The 16,840-nt window shown below is 41.2% G+C and overlaps 2 protein-coding genes across 4 annotated transcripts in view; both read right to left on the minus strand.

Moving 5' to 3' along the window:
- Positions 1-1,554: 1,554 nt before the first annotated feature.
- On the minus strand, positions 1,555-10,944 carry LOC135094514 (trypsin I-P1-like). Of its 3 annotated transcripts, none has more exons than XM_063994672.1 (7): positions 10,772-10,944; positions 5,542-5,681; positions 4,503-4,617; positions 4,201-4,367; positions 3,583-3,713; positions 3,124-3,234; positions 1,555-2,845 (listed from the first exon to the last, which is right to left on the minus strand). In XM_063994672.1, the coding sequence occupies exons 1-7, from the start codon at positions 10,807-10,809 to the stop codon at positions 2,615-2,617; spliced, it is 933 nt and encodes a 310-aa protein (XP_063850742.1). In that variant the 5' UTR covers positions 10,810-10,944; the 3' UTR covers positions 1,555-2,614. The 3 variants fall into 3 exon arrangements, with proteins under 3 accessions (XP_063850742.1, XP_063850744.1, XP_063850743.1); XM_063994674.1 differs by lacking the exon at positions 10,772-10,944 and adding an exon at positions 9,255-9,301; XM_063994673.1 differs by lacking the exon at positions 10,772-10,944 and adding an exon at positions 8,567-9,239.
- A 206-nt stretch (positions 10,945-11,150) lies between these two features.
- LOC135094513 (uncharacterized) overlaps positions 11,151-16,840 on the minus strand; it is a 30,257-nt gene continuing 24,567 nt past the window's right edge. The window contains exons 2-8 of the mRNA XM_063994671.1: positions 15,751-15,918; positions 15,032-15,103; positions 14,014-14,151; positions 13,640-13,802; positions 12,631-12,775; positions 12,153-12,331; positions 11,151-11,921 (exon numbers count right to left, since the gene is read on the minus strand). Coding sequence (XP_063850741.1) covers positions 11,798-11,921; positions 12,153-12,331; positions 12,631-12,775; positions 13,640-13,802; positions 14,014-14,151; positions 15,032-15,103; positions 15,751-15,918 — 989 coding nt within the window. The 3' untranslated portion in view covers positions 11,151-11,797. The remainder of the gene's footprint in view (positions 11,922-12,152; positions 12,332-12,630; positions 12,776-13,639; positions 13,803-14,013; positions 14,152-15,031; positions 15,104-15,750; positions 15,919-16,840) is intronic.

The following is a 16,840-nucleotide window of genomic DNA, read 5'->3' on the forward strand; positions in this document are numbered from 1 at the left end:
ACCAACGCCCCCTGCCCTCACAGCACTATTCCTTAGTCCGCGAGTGACTTGAACTGGCTGATGAATGCTGAGTGTTCACAAAATATCGAGATAATTCATTCTTAATTCTGTTCAGTTTAAACTAACTAAACTTGACCAGAATATTATAGTTTTTTTTTGTCGTTATGTATTATAAGTTATATGGCTGTTAGTGCAGGAACAGTAATATGCGATAGGACAAGGTCACAAAATATCGAGATGAATTTTATTTTTCGTTAAATGAAGGCGATCATTTAGAACTAATCACACCTTTCGGCTATGCCCGGAATGCGCTTTTCCCCTATCCAGCTGTTTCCCCTATCCAGAACTAAGACTATTCTTTTCATCTTATTAACATGTCACTAGAACCGTAATAAAACACTCTTAAGTTAAATATCGTCTTCTTAAAATATTTTGTTTTTCCTTCTCCTCCTCCTTCATTCCTTCTTTCTCTTTCCTGTTTCTCCATTTCTCTTTTTTTTTCTTTCTCCTCCTATTTATGAATAGTATTAGTAGTAGTAGTAGTAGTAGTAGTAGTAGTAGTAGTCTCAATACACTACTGCTTCAGTTGGATGAAATATTTTTTGTTTTGTTGTTTTGACCCAATGTTTTGACCCATTGTAAGGCTGGCTTAACCTAAAACATAAGCTGAACTAAATACTTTGAGCTTAACCTGACCTATCATAAGGCTGGATGAATGTTGAATAGGTCAATCTTCATAGAAAAAATAAAGTTGTAACAAGGATTCGAACACGGGTCAACTAGATAATCCGACACTGCAACGTGATCTGATTTGAATAGTTTATCCTTGCTTTGACTTATTTACAGGATGATTAAACTAACCACTTAGACCTTAACCTGGCCTATTTTATTGCTGCGTAGACCTAGGAAAGGGTAGTTATCCCATGAAAAAAAAAAAAAAATACGATTCTCTTCAGTATTAGAACCCCGGTTACTTTGAATTACAGTCAGTTATGCCTAAACCCACGGGGAATCTTGATCAGCGTAACTATTCCTTTTGTACTGTGATTTTTAATATACGAGAGGCTACGGTGAGATGATATATAGGCCTCATGGATCATTGTTTTTTTTTTTTTTTTTTTTTTTATGGAGATAGGCTGATAACGCCCAGTACTAATGCTCAAGATAAGGCCTTTTAAGCGATAAAGAGATAATGTTTGTCATGATGTCTACAGTTTGTTTAATGCGTGAGAGGTTTGGAGATAAGTGAGTGGATGATGACAGCAGTACAATTATAACCACAACAACAAAGATAATTATAAAATCATTTGACCACAGCAGCGGGAAAAACAAGAACAATAATTACAACAACAATTACTATTATTAACTATTATTGCTGCTACTACTACTACTACTACTACTACTACTATTACTATGAGCTCTTTCCGTAGGGGACCGTGGGTGACCATCACACGACCGTGGATGAAACACACACACACACACACACACGAACTTTTCAGAACTAACACATCCAGGGAAATTCATTATTTTATTGGTTTTAAAAAATACAATAAATAATCTTTTCTTTTTTTATTTTCCCAAAACATCCAAAAGATTACACTATAATTTTAAGGGAAACAATTGAGATTAACTAAACTCCACTTAGAACCACTGATATCTTTAACTGGCTCACTGGTTTAGTTGTGTACCTGGAGTTTCTTGTCACGAGTTCGAATCCTGGTGACTTAATGGCGGTTTACCCCATTAAGATAAAAATTTTGAAGTCAATTTGAGGCATTACAATATTTTAAAGAGAATAAGACAGTGATATTATTATTATTTTCTTTTCTATTTCATGTAAAAGGGGCTCTGACCAAGGATAACAAAAAAAAAAGAAAGAAAAGGAAAAAAATGCCAACTGAGGTGCCATACCCTCATGATAACACCCAAAGTTGAAGAATACGTATCTCAAAGGTGCTACAAAGGAACCTACATAATCACGTGAGGAGGAAAAGAGAATGACCAAAGAAGAGGTTTATGGGTGCAGTGGAGGGTGACAGGAGCGTGTGTGACAGGAAGGCGCGGCAGACCGAGGGTGTTGGAGGGGGATAAGTGTCTCGAAACCCCCTTCGTTTAAGAGTACATGTCATAGGAAGAGGAAAATACAGAAACAGGCAGGGAGTTCATGTTTAAAGGAATGATACATGATAGGAAATAGGGAAAGTAAAGAGACCATTTAGTGACAAGAAATGGCTAAGGAAAATACTGTAATATGATAAGGGAAAAGAAAAAAAAAGAGGAAAAGTTAGTGATAGAAAAGAACAAGGGAAAAATATAAAAATTCTCAGATATAAAGAAAAATAAGGAAACGATAAAATCTTACTAAAAAAAATAAAGTCAGCGATAGAAAGGAATAGGAAAGGCACCCATTATGTACTGTACACCCTCACACACATCAGCACCACCATAACCCTTTCACTGAATCACCTGGGGCCCCATTAGACCTTCCCTCCGTCAGCACACCGCAAGCCAGCACCCACACAACAAAGGGCGCTCGATTCCTCCCAGTCACCTCATTTTTTTTTTCTTTCTTTTAATAAACCCCTAATACATTTTCACCTCATGCTTACACTTATTATTCTCTTTCATTTTTCTCCCCATAGAAAGTGAGACCGTTCGATTTTTTCCTGTCCAACTTCTTCACCTGCGTCTTGATCCAGTCGGCGTAGTAAGCAACCTCAGTATACACGCCCGGGACACCTTCTGTTGCGCACCCGATGCCCCAAGAAGTGATGCCGGTCAAAGTACAATGCGAGGGGTCCATGGTGTCCCCCTTGCAGCACACCATGGGGCCCCCGGAGTCACCCTGGGGGAATGGAGTTAGGTATGGTTTAGTTTCGTTGGGGTTAGGCTAGGTTAGGTTAGGTTAGGTTAGGTTAGGTTGGGTTAGGTTAGATTACGTTAGGTTAGGTTATGATAACTACTTACTACTACTACTACTACTACTACTACTACCACTACTACAATACTACCCACGATTCTTAACCCACTTACTCCCCGACCCCCAGACCCCACCTAACCCACACAACCCACCCATCCACGCCCCTAACACCCCCACACATGTCCCCAGTCACCTGTACTCACCTGGCACGCGTCCTTCTTCCCGCCCCCCGCGCACACGTTGCTGGGGTAGACAGAGAAGAAGGTGTGACGAGCAAATATTGCCCCACACTCCTTGTCGGTGCGCAACTCCACCTGACGAGGGAGGGAGTAAGGGAGTGAGGGAGAGGGAGAGGGTGTGAGACGGAGGAGAGGGAGAGACAGAGTAAATGAGTAAATAAAGTGATAAAGGAAGGGAAGTGAAAGACCGAGTGACAAGATGCAATGTACACACTCAAAATTGAAATGAAAACTGGAAAAAAAGCTTGAATTACCAAAACGAAACAAAGAAAAGAAAAAAAAAATTATAAAAACAAAGAAAACACTGAAAAACAGAAACAAGAAACGAAAAACGAAAATAAAAAAAATAAAAAAACAAGAACAGAAAAATGAAAAAAAATAAAGAAAAAAAGAAAAACAAAAAAAAACTTGAATATCACTTACATCAGCCGCCATTAACACAGGGGTCAGCTTCCCCCCCGAAGACAGCCTGCCCCAACCGGAGATGAGACACTTCACCCCTGCTCCGCGGTCCCTCCTGGTCTCAATGGTCATGGGGGTGCCGTGGGGGAGATCTGGGGGGGGGGGATGGGGGTGAAGGAGGAAAGGGTTAATGTGAAGTTTGTCTATTTGTTTGTTTGGTTTCTTTGTTTATTTATTTATTTTTTCTCTCTAATAATGTAGAAATCTTGTTAATCTGTCACTAGAACCGTAAAAACATTCTTAAAAACGCTTTGCTGTCTCACCATGATCATTTTCAAAGGCCACAGAGATGACTAGCCGGGTTCTCAAGAGTGTTTCTCCCCTCAGTAATGCAGAAATCTTGTTAATCTGTCACTAGAACCTTAAAAATACCCTTAAAAACGCTTTATTCTTTCACCACTGTTATTTTCAAAGGCCACAGAGATGACTAGCCGGGTTCTCAAGAGTGTTTCTCCCGTCAGTAATGCAGAAATCTTGTTAATCTGTCACTAGAACCTTAAAAACCCCCTTAAAATGTTTACATATCAACTAGAGCCTTTGGAATGTCTTGGAGAAACTCAGAATACCAGTCTTCCTCACCGTTCCTGCGCGCTGTGGCCTCCTCTTCCTCTATCCACAGAAGCGCAATGTCGTTTTCCAGCGTGACGGAGTTATAGGGACCCTTTACTATCTCCCTCACTCTATGGCGGCGCTGCTCAGAGCTTTCCTCCAAGTCCCACGCCGCTGTCACCACTGTCATGTCCTTTCTGTGTATTGAAGGAGTGATGGGTGAGAGAGAGAGAGAGAGAGAGAGAGAGAGAGAGAGAGAGAGAGAGAGAGAGAGAGAGAGAGAGAGAGAGAGAGAGAGAGAGAGAGAGAGAGAGAGAGATACAACTACTCACCTCAGATCATTTTCCACACAGTGAGCCGCGGTCACCACCCAGTTAGGAGCAATGAGCGTGCCCCCACAGAAATGCCGCTGGTGATTCTGGAGAGACACCTGCCACAGAAACTTACCTGAGGGAAGTTAGGAAGGTTTTGTAAGTTAGGAAGGTTTGGAAGTTAGGAAGGTTGGAAAGTTAGGAAGGTTGGGAAGTTAGGAAGGTTTTGTAAGTTAGGAAGGTTGGGAAGTTAGGAAGGTTTGGAAATTAGAAGGTTTGTAAGTTAGGAAGGTTTGTAAGTTAGGAAGGTTTTGTAAGTTAGGAAGGTTGGGAAGTTAGAAAGGCTGGAAAGTTAGGAAGGTTTGGAAATTAGAAGGTTTGTAAGTTAGGAAGGTTTGGAAGTTAGGAAGGTTTTGGAAGTTAGGAAGGTTGGGAAGTTAGAAAGGCTGGAAAGTTAGGAAGGTTTGGAAGTTAGGAAGGTTGGGAAGTTAGAAAGGTTTTGAAGTTAGGATGGTTTTAAAGTTAGGAAGGTTTGGAAGTTAGGAAGGCTAGGAACTTACAAGATTTTGCAAGTTAGGAAGTTTAAGAAGTTAGAAAGGTTTTGTGAATTAGGAAGGTTTTCGAAGTTAGGAAGGTTTGGAAGTTAGGAAGGTTAGTTAGGAAGTTAGAAAGGAAGGTTAGTTAGGAAGGGTTATCATCATCATCATCATAATGTTATAATCAGTGATACTTTCTTTCTCTGTCTGTCTGTCTGTCTGTCTGTCTTTCTTCCTGTCCCTTTTCGTCCCTATCTTCGCGCCTGTCTGTCTGTCTGTTTGTCCATCTATTTATTTTTTCTATCTATTTGTTCACCTATATATCTTTCTCTCCGTCTGTCTGTCTGCTTCTCTCTCTTTCTGTCTGTCTCTTCATGTACGTATCTTTCCGTCTGTCTGTTTATATGTCTGTCTGTCTGTCTGTCTATCTGCAATTCTATATATCTTTTCCTCCGTCTATCCGTTTATCTATTTCTTTTTATATCCAACTCACTGTCTATCTGTCTGTCTGTCTGTCTACTCACCCTTCTCGACGGGCTCCCCTCCCACAATACGGTCAGGACGAAGGAGGTCCCTTCCAAACAGGCCCTGGGACCGCGCTGAGCCCACTTCCACGCCCACGGCCGCCCACAGGCACACCACAGCCACCCACGACCTCATATCCCTGGTGAGAGTGAGGGTGTTAGCAGGAGGAGGAGGAGGAGGAGGAGGAGGAGGAGGAGGGATACAAAGAACACGAAAAAAGAGGATAGTGATGTTGGTTTAGGAGGAGGAGGAGGAGGAGGAGGAGGAGGAGGAGGAGGAGGAGGAGGAGGAGGAGGAGGAGGAGGAGGAGGAGGAGACGAGGATGAATACAGACAAAACAAAACCTAAACAAAAATAAACATTACGAGGAAAAAATAAATAAATAAGAAGAAGAAGAGGAGGAGAAAGAGGAGAAAGAAGAAGACGAGGATGAATACAAACAAAACAAAACCTAAGAAGAAGAAGAAGAAAAATATTATAAAAAAAAAAGAGGAGGAGGAGGAGGAGGGGAGCATAAAGAGAAAAAAAAAAAAAAACGATAAATATGGACAAAATATTATAACAAGTGTATACGCCACCTGTACACCTGTCACCTTTGCGCACCAATAAGTGGCCATGACTCTACTGTACCTCCCTCAAGTTCAAGGTATCTATTCCACTGACTGTTTGTGTTACTTATAGATCCGAAAATTGCAGGGGAATATTGATGCAGTAATGAAGTGATCCAATGTTTCGTACTCTTTTTTAAATGTTTAGTTTCTCTTTTCGATTTTTTGTGTATTTTTTGTTTGTTTGTTTGTTTTGTTTTTGTTTTGTTTTTCTTATGTAAGGATTTAAATGTAAGGAAGTTGTATGTTTTTTTTTTTACGTTTTTTTTTTGAAGAAAATTCTATAAATGTCCTTAAGAAATTATATGTTATTTGATTTGTTGTTGTTGTTGTTGTTGTTTTCTTCCTTTTCTGGTGTCTTAATTGTTTTTAAAAGATTTTAAGAAAAAAGGGAATTGTTAGTTTTCTTACAACTTAAAGCGTAATGTGAAGAAATATGAATACTGTAACGCAAAGAAATGGCAGAACACGATCCTCTTTTGTATTCCTTTCTGGTCTATTAAATGTCACATTTTAAAAAGAAGCGCCATTTAGTTTTTTTTTTTTTTTTTTTCTCTGCCATCTGTGAAATATTCCATAAAATCCGTTATGGATAAAAAAAATATAGAAAAATATTCATCCCCCACCACCATATATATATATACATATATATATATATATATATATATATATATATATATATATATATATATATATATATATATATATATATATATATATATATATATATATATATATATATATATATATATATATATATATATATTGATAAAAACCCTAATTTTCCACTACAAAAACTCTAAAGAAAAAATATATATACAAAAAATATAAAATAGATATACAGAAACCTCATTTTCAGCACCACCACCACTACCTCTGAAATATACCCAGGAAAACATAGAAAAAAAAAAGAAAAAACAGAAAAAGGTACAGTAAAGGCATTGATAAGCGTCTTTATGGCCCCTCACAGGTGTCACGAGGACTGGTGATACTGGGGTGTAGAGAGGAGAGGGGGGAGGGGGGGGAGACGGGGGAGGGGATCAGCGGAAGGGTTTGAAAGATAGGAGGAGGGAGGAGAGAAGGGAGGTGAGGGGAAGAGGGGATCAATGGAGGGGGTTTGAAAAGGAAAAGAGAGGGAGAGTGAGGAGAGAGGGGGAAGAGGGGAAGAGGGAAGTGGAGGATGGCTAAAAGGAAGCTGAGGAGGAAGAGAGGAGAGAGGGGATCTATAAATAAATAAATAAATAAATAAATGAATAAAGTAACAACATGTATGACTTTTCTTTTATATGTATACGATATTAGAGAGAGAGAGAGAGAGAGAGAGAGAGAGAGAGAGAGAGAGAGAGAGAGAGAGAGAGAGAGAGAGAGAGAGAGAGAGAGAGACATAGACAGAGAGAAAAAGACACACACACACACAAAGACACACCTGCAAATTCTCGGTTGACGTGCGCGCTCATTAGTGACCTAACACCTGGCGGGACGGGGCTCAGGTGTGAAGAAATACCTGTGATGATTTAGCTCAGACGGGGAGAAGGGAGAGTAACATTGCACATTCTTATAAGCAAAATATTACTTTATACTACTTTTTAGACTCACTTTTACTGTAAATGAGTCACTTAACAAATTTCCTTCACTTTTTTCACGTACAGACGGCTCCCTACGTGATGAAACAGCCTTCCTACAATTATTTTTAGTTTATAGTGATGTGTCAGTTCAAGGGCTTTTAGTACGTAAGGGTGGCACTGGTCTAACGCTATAAAATCTTGGGGAAAAACGTCTACTATCACAAAATTGTTATTAAAGAGAAGGAAAATGAATTACTTGCATCTGTTATAACCGTAAGAAGTTATTTAAGTGACACTGCGATTTTCTTCACTACAAAGCAATGATGAAGAGAACAAGTTACTTAAATATACTACATTACATGGCTGCGGTTTCCCTTCACTACAAACCACTTATGCCCGTGAAGAGAAGTTAGTAAATGACTCTGCGATTTTCTTCACTACAAAGCACTTATATTCATGAAGAGAACAAGTTATTTAAATATCCCGTGAAGAAGAATTATTTATATAGCTGAGGTTTCCCTTCACTACAAAACACTTAAGCCCGTGAAGAGAAGTTAGTTGAATGATAGTACGATTTATCTTCACTACACAGCACCTATATTCGTGAGAAGTTACTTAAATGACCGCGCGACTTGTCTTCACTACATGATCTTTTTCAGCCCCCCTCCTCCCCCGTGCTGTCTTGAAATTCGGGAGCTGTGTAGTCTTAAAATTCCCAGTCTACGTCTATCGAGTCTCTTAAGATTACGAGTTGAAATGCGGTAGTTTAATTCATTACAAGAAGTCACATGGATTTTCACTACAAGAACTTTTCATCATAACAATACCTCCATCAACCCTTTGTCACCTACCTGATACATCTTTCCTTCATCACTAATCACTGAGACATCTTCACATGTTCCGCAGCCACCTCCAATCATTAAACTGGGTAGAAGCTGAAAAATCTATTCTTTTTTTTAATCCCCTTCTTTCTTGTAGATGCTTATAAAGATTACATGCATTGCTTCTTGTGGTTTGTCTCGTATCTTCTTGTGTTAATTGTCTCGTATCGCAGTGAAAGAATTACGTTACATTTCCGTCTGTGTAATTGATTTAAAGGGAACTCTGACTAGCTTTAAATTCACGTTCTACTGTAGATGCTTATAAAGACTCCATGTACTGCTTCTGGCGCTGTATATTATTGATTATCACCGTGAAAGGGTTAAGTCAAAGAGGTATTGCTGCTTATTCGCGCTTTGGCAACTCACGATAATGATATTCACTTGTTAAGTCCACAATGTTGATTTTGGACAAGTCTTCGTGAGCAAATATCGTTGTTGTTGTTGTTGTTGTTTTCTGGGGATTTTGTGTGTGTGTGTGTGTGTGTGTGTGTGTGTGTGTGTGAGCTCACGAGAATTCTGTTTGCGTTCGCTTTTTCAAGTTCGCAATCTTTATATTTGTATTTATAAGCAAACCCTTTCTTTCCTGTGGCTTTTGGGCTGTGTGTGTGTGTGTGTGTGTGTGTGTGTGTGTGTGTGTGTGTGTGTGTGTGGTACTGACCCGTGCGCAGCGAGGAGTGGTTTCGTCCGATGCAAGTGTGCCACTGACTAATCACATTTCCCAAAAGGCGCTGCACAGGTGATGCGACGCACACACACACACACACACACACACACACACACACACCTGCTATTAACGTCTCTTCAAGGATATGTTAGTTTTGACGTCAGCTGGTCAAACTAAATAGAAAAGATTATCATTATTTCTTCTACCTTCTTCACTTTGCTTCAGATCAGTAAGAGAAAATAAACAAGGGCAAAAACATCGATAAAACAGGAAAAAAAGAGTTAAAATCAATACCGCCTCTAATCTGACAAACATTCCTGCACTCTTTATAATAATTTTTTTTTTTTCCTCGTTCAAATCTTGTTGCGGGGAAAAAATAATTAGTTCACGAGTTTTATAACATTATTGTCAGATTAGAGAATTTAAAACTACTACTACTATTACTACTACTACTACTACATTCTCATAAGTACTACCACCACCATCACTGCCGCCTACCACAACTACTACTACTCATAGCATACACCTGTAATTAGCACGCTGAGAACACCTGTGCGCTCTCTCTCTCTCTCTCTCTCTCTCTCTCTCTCTCTCTCTCTCTCTCTCTCTCTCTCTCTCTCTCTGACATAGGAAGACATATACACCAAAATTCATTACTTATCACTGTTATTATTATTATTATTAGTTATTACTATTATTATCGTTATTATTATCAAGATTAGCACTATTTTTATTATTATACAATACTACAAAATACAAATTGAAGATAAAAATACACGAAAAATTATACATCTAATATACATACATACATACATACATACATACAGTGCACATTGTATATATACTACCACTACGTGTCGTTATTCACAATACAATGCTATACACAATGATGGAGTAATTGATGGTGAAAAAAAAATATATATATATAATGAATGCCATGAGTAATACAAAAAAATACATATATAATGAATGATATGGCAAAAATACGAGCTTTTTTTTTTGGTGGGGGAGGGGGGGAGGAGGGGGTGAGAGGGGGAGGAGGGGGGGAGGGCATGAATGATTACTATACATTGGGGGGGGGGGGAAGTCTTTGGTGTTTGTTTTCTAATATTGTGTATAATGTATAATGAGAATGACTAGGAATGCTGTGTTAATGAAGGGTATTATTGTCGTTATTGTTGTTGTTATTATTGTTATTGTTATTATTGTTATTATTATTATTGTTATTATTATTATTATTATTATTGAGCAGAATTGACTGAGGTAGAGGAAAGAGAGAGAGAGAGAGAGAGAGAGAGAGAGAGAGAGAGAGAGAGAGAGAGAGAGAGAGAGAGAGAGAGAGAGAGAGAGAGAGAGAGAGAGAGAGAGAGAGAGAGAGAGAACATTTAATACGAAAATAACTAAATTAATCTATGTACACAAATAAATGCATCACCCCCTTCATTATTTACAAAAGCAGGGACGATAAAGGGGGAAAAATTACCCTTCTATTTACGAGTCACAAATCTTACCTTTCTTCTTTTTCCCACAAATATCTTTTTAAAAACATAAATAAATAAAAATGTACTTCAGTTTTTGCGATTTTTTTTCCTTCTTTCTTTTTGTCTTTTCTTTCTATTTTCTATTTACAAGTTACTGGGAAATTCTTGTGTTCTTTTCTTCCTTTATTTTCATCCACCTTCTATTTCTAAGTTACAGGGAAGGTATTTTCCTCTTCTTCTCTTCCTTCTCTTCTTTATATTTACAAGTCAAAGGAAAATTCTTGTCTTCTTCTTTTCTTCTTTTCTTCACATATTTACAGATAACGTGCTTTCCTCTTGTTTTCTCCTTTTCTTTTTTTCTTAACTTTATATTTACAAGTCACACGGAAGAGTCTTATCCTCTTTCTTCTTTTCCTTCACCTTACACCAACACGTCACAAGTCAGTGGTCAGTTCACACCTGGGGACTGCCGCCTGTCTCCTGGCCTGCATCTTACAGCTCCTAGGTGATCTACGCTGTCCTGTCACACCTTCCCTTTTTAACTGTTCCTTTCTGTCAATCGTGTCATCTCTGTAAGGGTCACCTGTCAGAACTACAGTTGGCAACACTGGTTTGCGTATAACATTTGTATAAACATCAGCTCCCGGTAGAACAGCGTTGACAGCACTGCGTTCAAATACCGTAGGACCTAAAAATACCCTTGGGGACTCCTGCAGCGGCGTCTCTGTTGTCCCTGCCCTCACTGTTCTGTCCAGCATGTGTTCCCTTGCCGGGCTTCCCTCTGGCGTCACATATTTGTCAACATTTCTTGCGTCTTGTCTTTGTTCCATATTCCTCAAGTTCAGAATCTGCTCTCTAATTGTCGTACACTGTTTCTGTGTCACGTGGTTTTGGTTACAGTGCGTGGAGGGCTTGTAGTTGTAGCTGTAGTTGTTGTAGTTGTTGTAGCTGCTGTAGTTGTCAGGTATACCATCAGTGTTCACCCCCAGGTACGTATTTTGGTCCCCTTGTGTTTGTCTCTCCATGTCTTGAAGGGCGTGGGTGTAATGCTCCGTCTCAAAAAGTTCCTCGTCCCTGCCTCCTGTCTCCAGCATCTCCTCCTCCGCCTCCTCCAGGATTATCGGCGTCAGGCTCATCATGGAGTTGGACCGAGACCCCATCTGGCTGCTGGCTGGCGTGTCTGGGGATATAGAGCCTGGCTGAGTGTTGGGAGTGAGTGAGGGAGAGATTTGGTGGGTTAGGACTTGTGTGTGTGTGTGTGTGTGTGTGTGTGTGTGTGTGTGTGAGGATAATGAGTGGTTGGGACTAAGTGACCTAACCTATTATTATTATTATTATTATTATTTTTACTGTTTTATTATAGCCTTTAGAATTCTTAAATTTACACACATACATACACACACACCATTACCTTGACAGCTCAGTGGGGAGTCCCTGTGGGTGGAGGGAGGCGTGGGGGTAGCCGCTGGGAGGGGGGGGCGGCGCTCCCTGAGTCACTAGGCGGCACCGCTGCGCCTGGGTCTGCCTCCGGGTTTGGTAGAGCGTGCCGCCCGCGTACAGGGGATCCAGAGTGGGCAGGTCACCACTCTCCTGCAGAAGGCGATGGAGAGGTGGTGGTGGTGGTGGTGGTGGTGGTGGTAGAAGAAGAAGAGGAAGAACAAGAACAAGAAGAACACTACTACTACTACTACTACTACTACTACTATTCTCTTCACACCTGCTTTCTCACCTTTCCCTCTCCCTCTCCCTTCCCTCATCTTTACCACGAGACTAAACTTTCACTTTCACCATCACAACTCTCTCTCTCTCTCTCTCTCTCTCTCTCTCTCTCTCTCTCTCTCTCTCTCTCTCTCTCTCTCTCTCTCTCTCTCTCTCTCTCTCTCTCGTACCTTCATCGTCTTCTGCCTCTTGTACCGCGCGAGGACCCGTGCAGCCCAGGACAGGAGCCTCCGCCAATCCCCAGGTACAGTCAAGATGTGTTCCTCTCGCCTGTTCAGGAGCGTCAGGACCCTGGACAGATCCCGCACCACCGCCCTGGGAAAAGTCCACCGGGGTTTTAGAAGGCTGGCAAGTCAGTAGCTGGGAGGGTCTTCTGAGTCTGGGGGGGGGGGTCTTGTTTCCATGTTGTAGGGGCGGGGGGGGGGAGTAGTGGGGTTTTTCAAGGGGTAGAGTGGTTCTTGGTGAAGTTGTTGGGGGTGCAAAGGAAGTTATTGGGGTTGTTAAGGGATTGGCAAGGTGTAGTGGAGGTTGTTAGCTTGTAATTGAAGTTAGTGGGGTTGTAATTGAAGTTAGTGGGGTTGTAATTGAAGTTAGTGGGCTTGTAATTGAAGTTAGTGGGGTTGTAATTGAAGTTAGTGGGGTTGTAATTGAAGTTAGTGGGTTGTAATTGAAGTTAATGGGTTGTAATTGAAGTTAGTGGGTTGTAATTGAAGTTAGTGGGGTTGTAATTGAAGTTAGTGGGGTTGTAATTGAAGTTAGTGGGGTTGTAATTGAAGTTAGTGGGGTTGTAATTGAAGTTAGTGGGTTGTAATTGAAGTTAGTGGGTTGTAATTGAAGTTAGTGGGTTGTAATTGAAGTTAGTGGGGTTGTAATTGAAGTTAGTGGGTTGTAATTGAAGTTAGTGGGTTGTAATTGAAGTTAGTGGGTTTATGAGGAAGGGTTTAACAGACTGTAATGGAAGTTATCAAATATTGTAGTGAAAATTATTAACGGTTTCAATGGAAGTTATGAATATATGAAAAAAGGAAACACACACACACACACACACACACACGCCAATTACTTCCAACACAGCTACACATACCCACAACATCACCTCTCTCTCTCTCTCTCTCTCTCTCTCTCTCTCTCTCTCTCTCTCTCTCTCTCTCTCTCTCTCTCTCTCTCTCTCGCTCTCACCTGTACGCCTTCGCCTTTGTGTCTGTGGGCGAGTCAGGACTGCCGAGGGAGCGGAAGCGGGTCTGCGTGTGGCTTAGCATCTCCAGAAAGTTGGTGGCTTCTCCTCGCAGACAAGCCAGCTGCTCCAAGAATTCAACCCGTTCCTCATTTGCTACTGGCTTCTCTGCGTGGGTGAGAGGGCGTGTGGCTAGTTAGTGGAGTGGGTGAGTGCGTGGGAGGGTGGGAAAGAGAGAGGGTGGGAAACAGAGGAAAATACAGGTTAATAAACATATATACACAAACACACACACACAAACCCATACAAACACAAACACACACACAAACTCATACAAACACCCCCTTAAACCTCCCCCCCCACACAAACACCCCCTTACCAGTAGCATTTGGTCGTTTGTCCTTCCAGAGTCGTGGGATGGGGTACCTCTGCCTGGGCTCCGGCTGGGGGTAGCACGGGGGCGGCTTGGCTCGCCTCTTCATGTACAGGAGCGCTCCGATCACCACTCCCACGCACACCGCCCCGCCGGTGCCCGGACAACTGAACCAGTGACAACTGAACCAGTGACAATTGGACCAGTGACAATTGGACCAGTGGACAACTGAGCCAGTGGACAACTGAACCAGTGGACAACTGAACCAGTGGACAACTGAACCAGTGAACCACTGAACCAGTGACAACTGAACCAGTGGACAACTAAACCAGTGACAACTGAACCAGTGACAATTGAACCAGTGACAACTGAACCAGTGACAACTGAACCAGTGACAATTGAACCAGTGTCAAAAAATGTTATCTGTTTGCTACGGCATCATGGTCGTCAGTCTGTACCCAGCTTTCACAAGGAGGGAGGGAGGGAGGTAGGGAAAAAAAGGAAAAAGGAATAAGGAAGGAGGGAAGGAAGGAGGGAAGGAAGGAAGGAAGGAGGAAAGGAAGGAAGGAAAAAGGGAAGAAGGGAAGGAAGGAGAAAACGAAGAAAGAAAAGAAAGGTTAGGTTAGGTTAGGTTAGGTTAGGTTTGGTTAGGTTAGGTTAGGTTAGGGTAGGTTAGGTTAGGTTAGGTTAGATTAGGTTAAGCTAGGTTAGGTTTGGTTTGGTTAAGTTAAGTTAGGTTAATGAATGAATTTTAATATGCTTTTGTTACCATTTTTTTCTGGTTTCATTGTCACTTGTCGACTGGTGCAGTTTTTACTGGTTCAATTGCCCACTGGTTCAGTCGACCACAGGTTCAGTTGTCACTGGTTCAATTGCCCACTGGTTCAGTCGTCCACTGGTTCAGTCGTCCACAGGTTCAGTTGTCACTGGTTCAATTGTCCACTGGTTCAGTCGTCCACTTGTTCAGTTGTCACTGGTTCAGTTGTCACTGGTTCAGTTGTCACTGGTTCAGTTGTCCTAGAACCCGCCCCGCCCACTGCCGCGCCCGCTATGATTGTCACGTCACGCCCTGATATGAGAGCCAGCATGCTTCTCTCTAATGGCAGGAAGAGTTAAAGGGGTCTTGTGTTAATGAAGTGGCAGGGTCGTGAAGGAGGCTTTGACTAGTTGTAGAGGAAGTTATTGGGGGTTTTAATAGATGTAGTGGAAGTTATTGAGGTTGTAGTGGAAGTTATGGGGGGTTTTAAAAGGGTTTGATGGGGTGTGGTGGAAGGTGAAGGAGTGAGGGTATTGGTTAAGTCTTTCATTAGTGAGGTGGACGGAATAGTGGTGAAGGAGTGGAGGTACTGTTAAGTCTTTCATTAGTGAGGTGGACGGAATAGTGGTGAAGGAGTGGAGGTACTGTTAACTCTTTCATTAGTGAGGTGGACGGAATAGTGATGGAGTGAAATAAATGATGAGTAAATAAAAATAAATGAAAATAGAAAGTCACAAAGCAGATACTACTACTACTATTACTACTATTACTACAACAACAACAACAACAACAACTACTACTACAACTACTACAATAACTAAAACTAAATAAAAACAGCAAACAGGAATAACACAAACAAATTACGTACAACAACAACAACAACAACAACAACATTGACACTCCCACCCTCCCCCAACCCCCACCCTGCCCCAATAGCCTCCCCAACACCCCTCCCCACATCAAAACAAACCACAAACATGACTCACCTTTACAAACACGTCCCAGGAGGTTGCTATCAGAGGGCCAGGAAGTGGAATACCCCTCTGGACACGCGGTGAGGCACAGACGGGAGGAGGCCACGATAACATAGAGGCATTTGACACACTTCTCTGTCTTAAGGTCACAGTGAAGGCAGTGGCTCTGGTTACACGTGGCTGTGGAAGTGAGAAAGAGAGAGAGAGAGGTAAGAGGTGGGTTATCAAGTCAGTTTTGTTAATATTTTTGTGTTGTTTGTTTTTCGTAGGTTATGTGAAGGGAATTTGGTGTTTTTTTTGGTGATGAATTGGTGTTGCTGTGTATTTTTATGGGTTTCTTTTGTTTTCGTGTGTTTTTTTGGGAGGGTTTGAGTCCGTTTGGTTACTATTTTGTGTTTTTATTCGTGTTTTTTCGTGTTTTTTGATGATTAATTAGTATTTATGTGTTTTGGGGAGGTTTTACGGCACAGAGAGAGAAAGAGAGAGAGTTATAGATATATTTTCACTCAATTTAGGCGAATGTGCGAAGTAGTTTCTTTTCCTCTCTCTGATTGAGTTCCAAGATGGAAATCCGCTCATAGAAAACCAATACAGAGCGGAAGGACGAGAGAAAACGGATGTCTGTGTGAGTGTTTCAATGGGTAACTAAAGGAAAATGACTTGGTGCACAATGGCAGGATGTATCTTGAGGAAAGGAAAGTGTGTACCCTCCAGGCCAGGCTATAACTATCACCGGCATTCCAGAAGGGAGCATGGAAGGAGCACAGTGAGTTTTCAGGGCAGACAAGAAGGATGAGACATGATTTTCCGGGATATAAGAGAAAATGGAAGAGACAAAAACCGTAACATTTCAAAACAAACGAATTCATTTTTCAGATTATATGAGAAAAGAGAGTGAAATAGAACGAAACAGTGAAATATTAGAATAAGAGAGAGAGAGAGAGAGAGAGAGAGAGAGAGAGAGAGAGAGAGAGAGAGAGAGAGAGAGAGAGAGAGAGAGAGAAACTATGATATAAATAAAAACGAGTTAGACTGAGCATGTAATAACTATCTCTCTCTCTCTCTCTCTCTCTCTCTCTCTCTCTCTCTCTCTCTCTCTCTC

The sequence above is a fragment of the Scylla paramamosain genome, chromosome 45 (genome assembly GCF_035594125.1).
Source record: "Scylla paramamosain isolate STU-SP2022 chromosome 45, ASM3559412v1, whole genome shotgun sequence".
In the NCBI taxonomy this organism is placed as follows: Eukaryota; Metazoa; Arthropoda; class Malacostraca; order Decapoda; family Portunidae; genus Scylla; species Scylla paramamosain.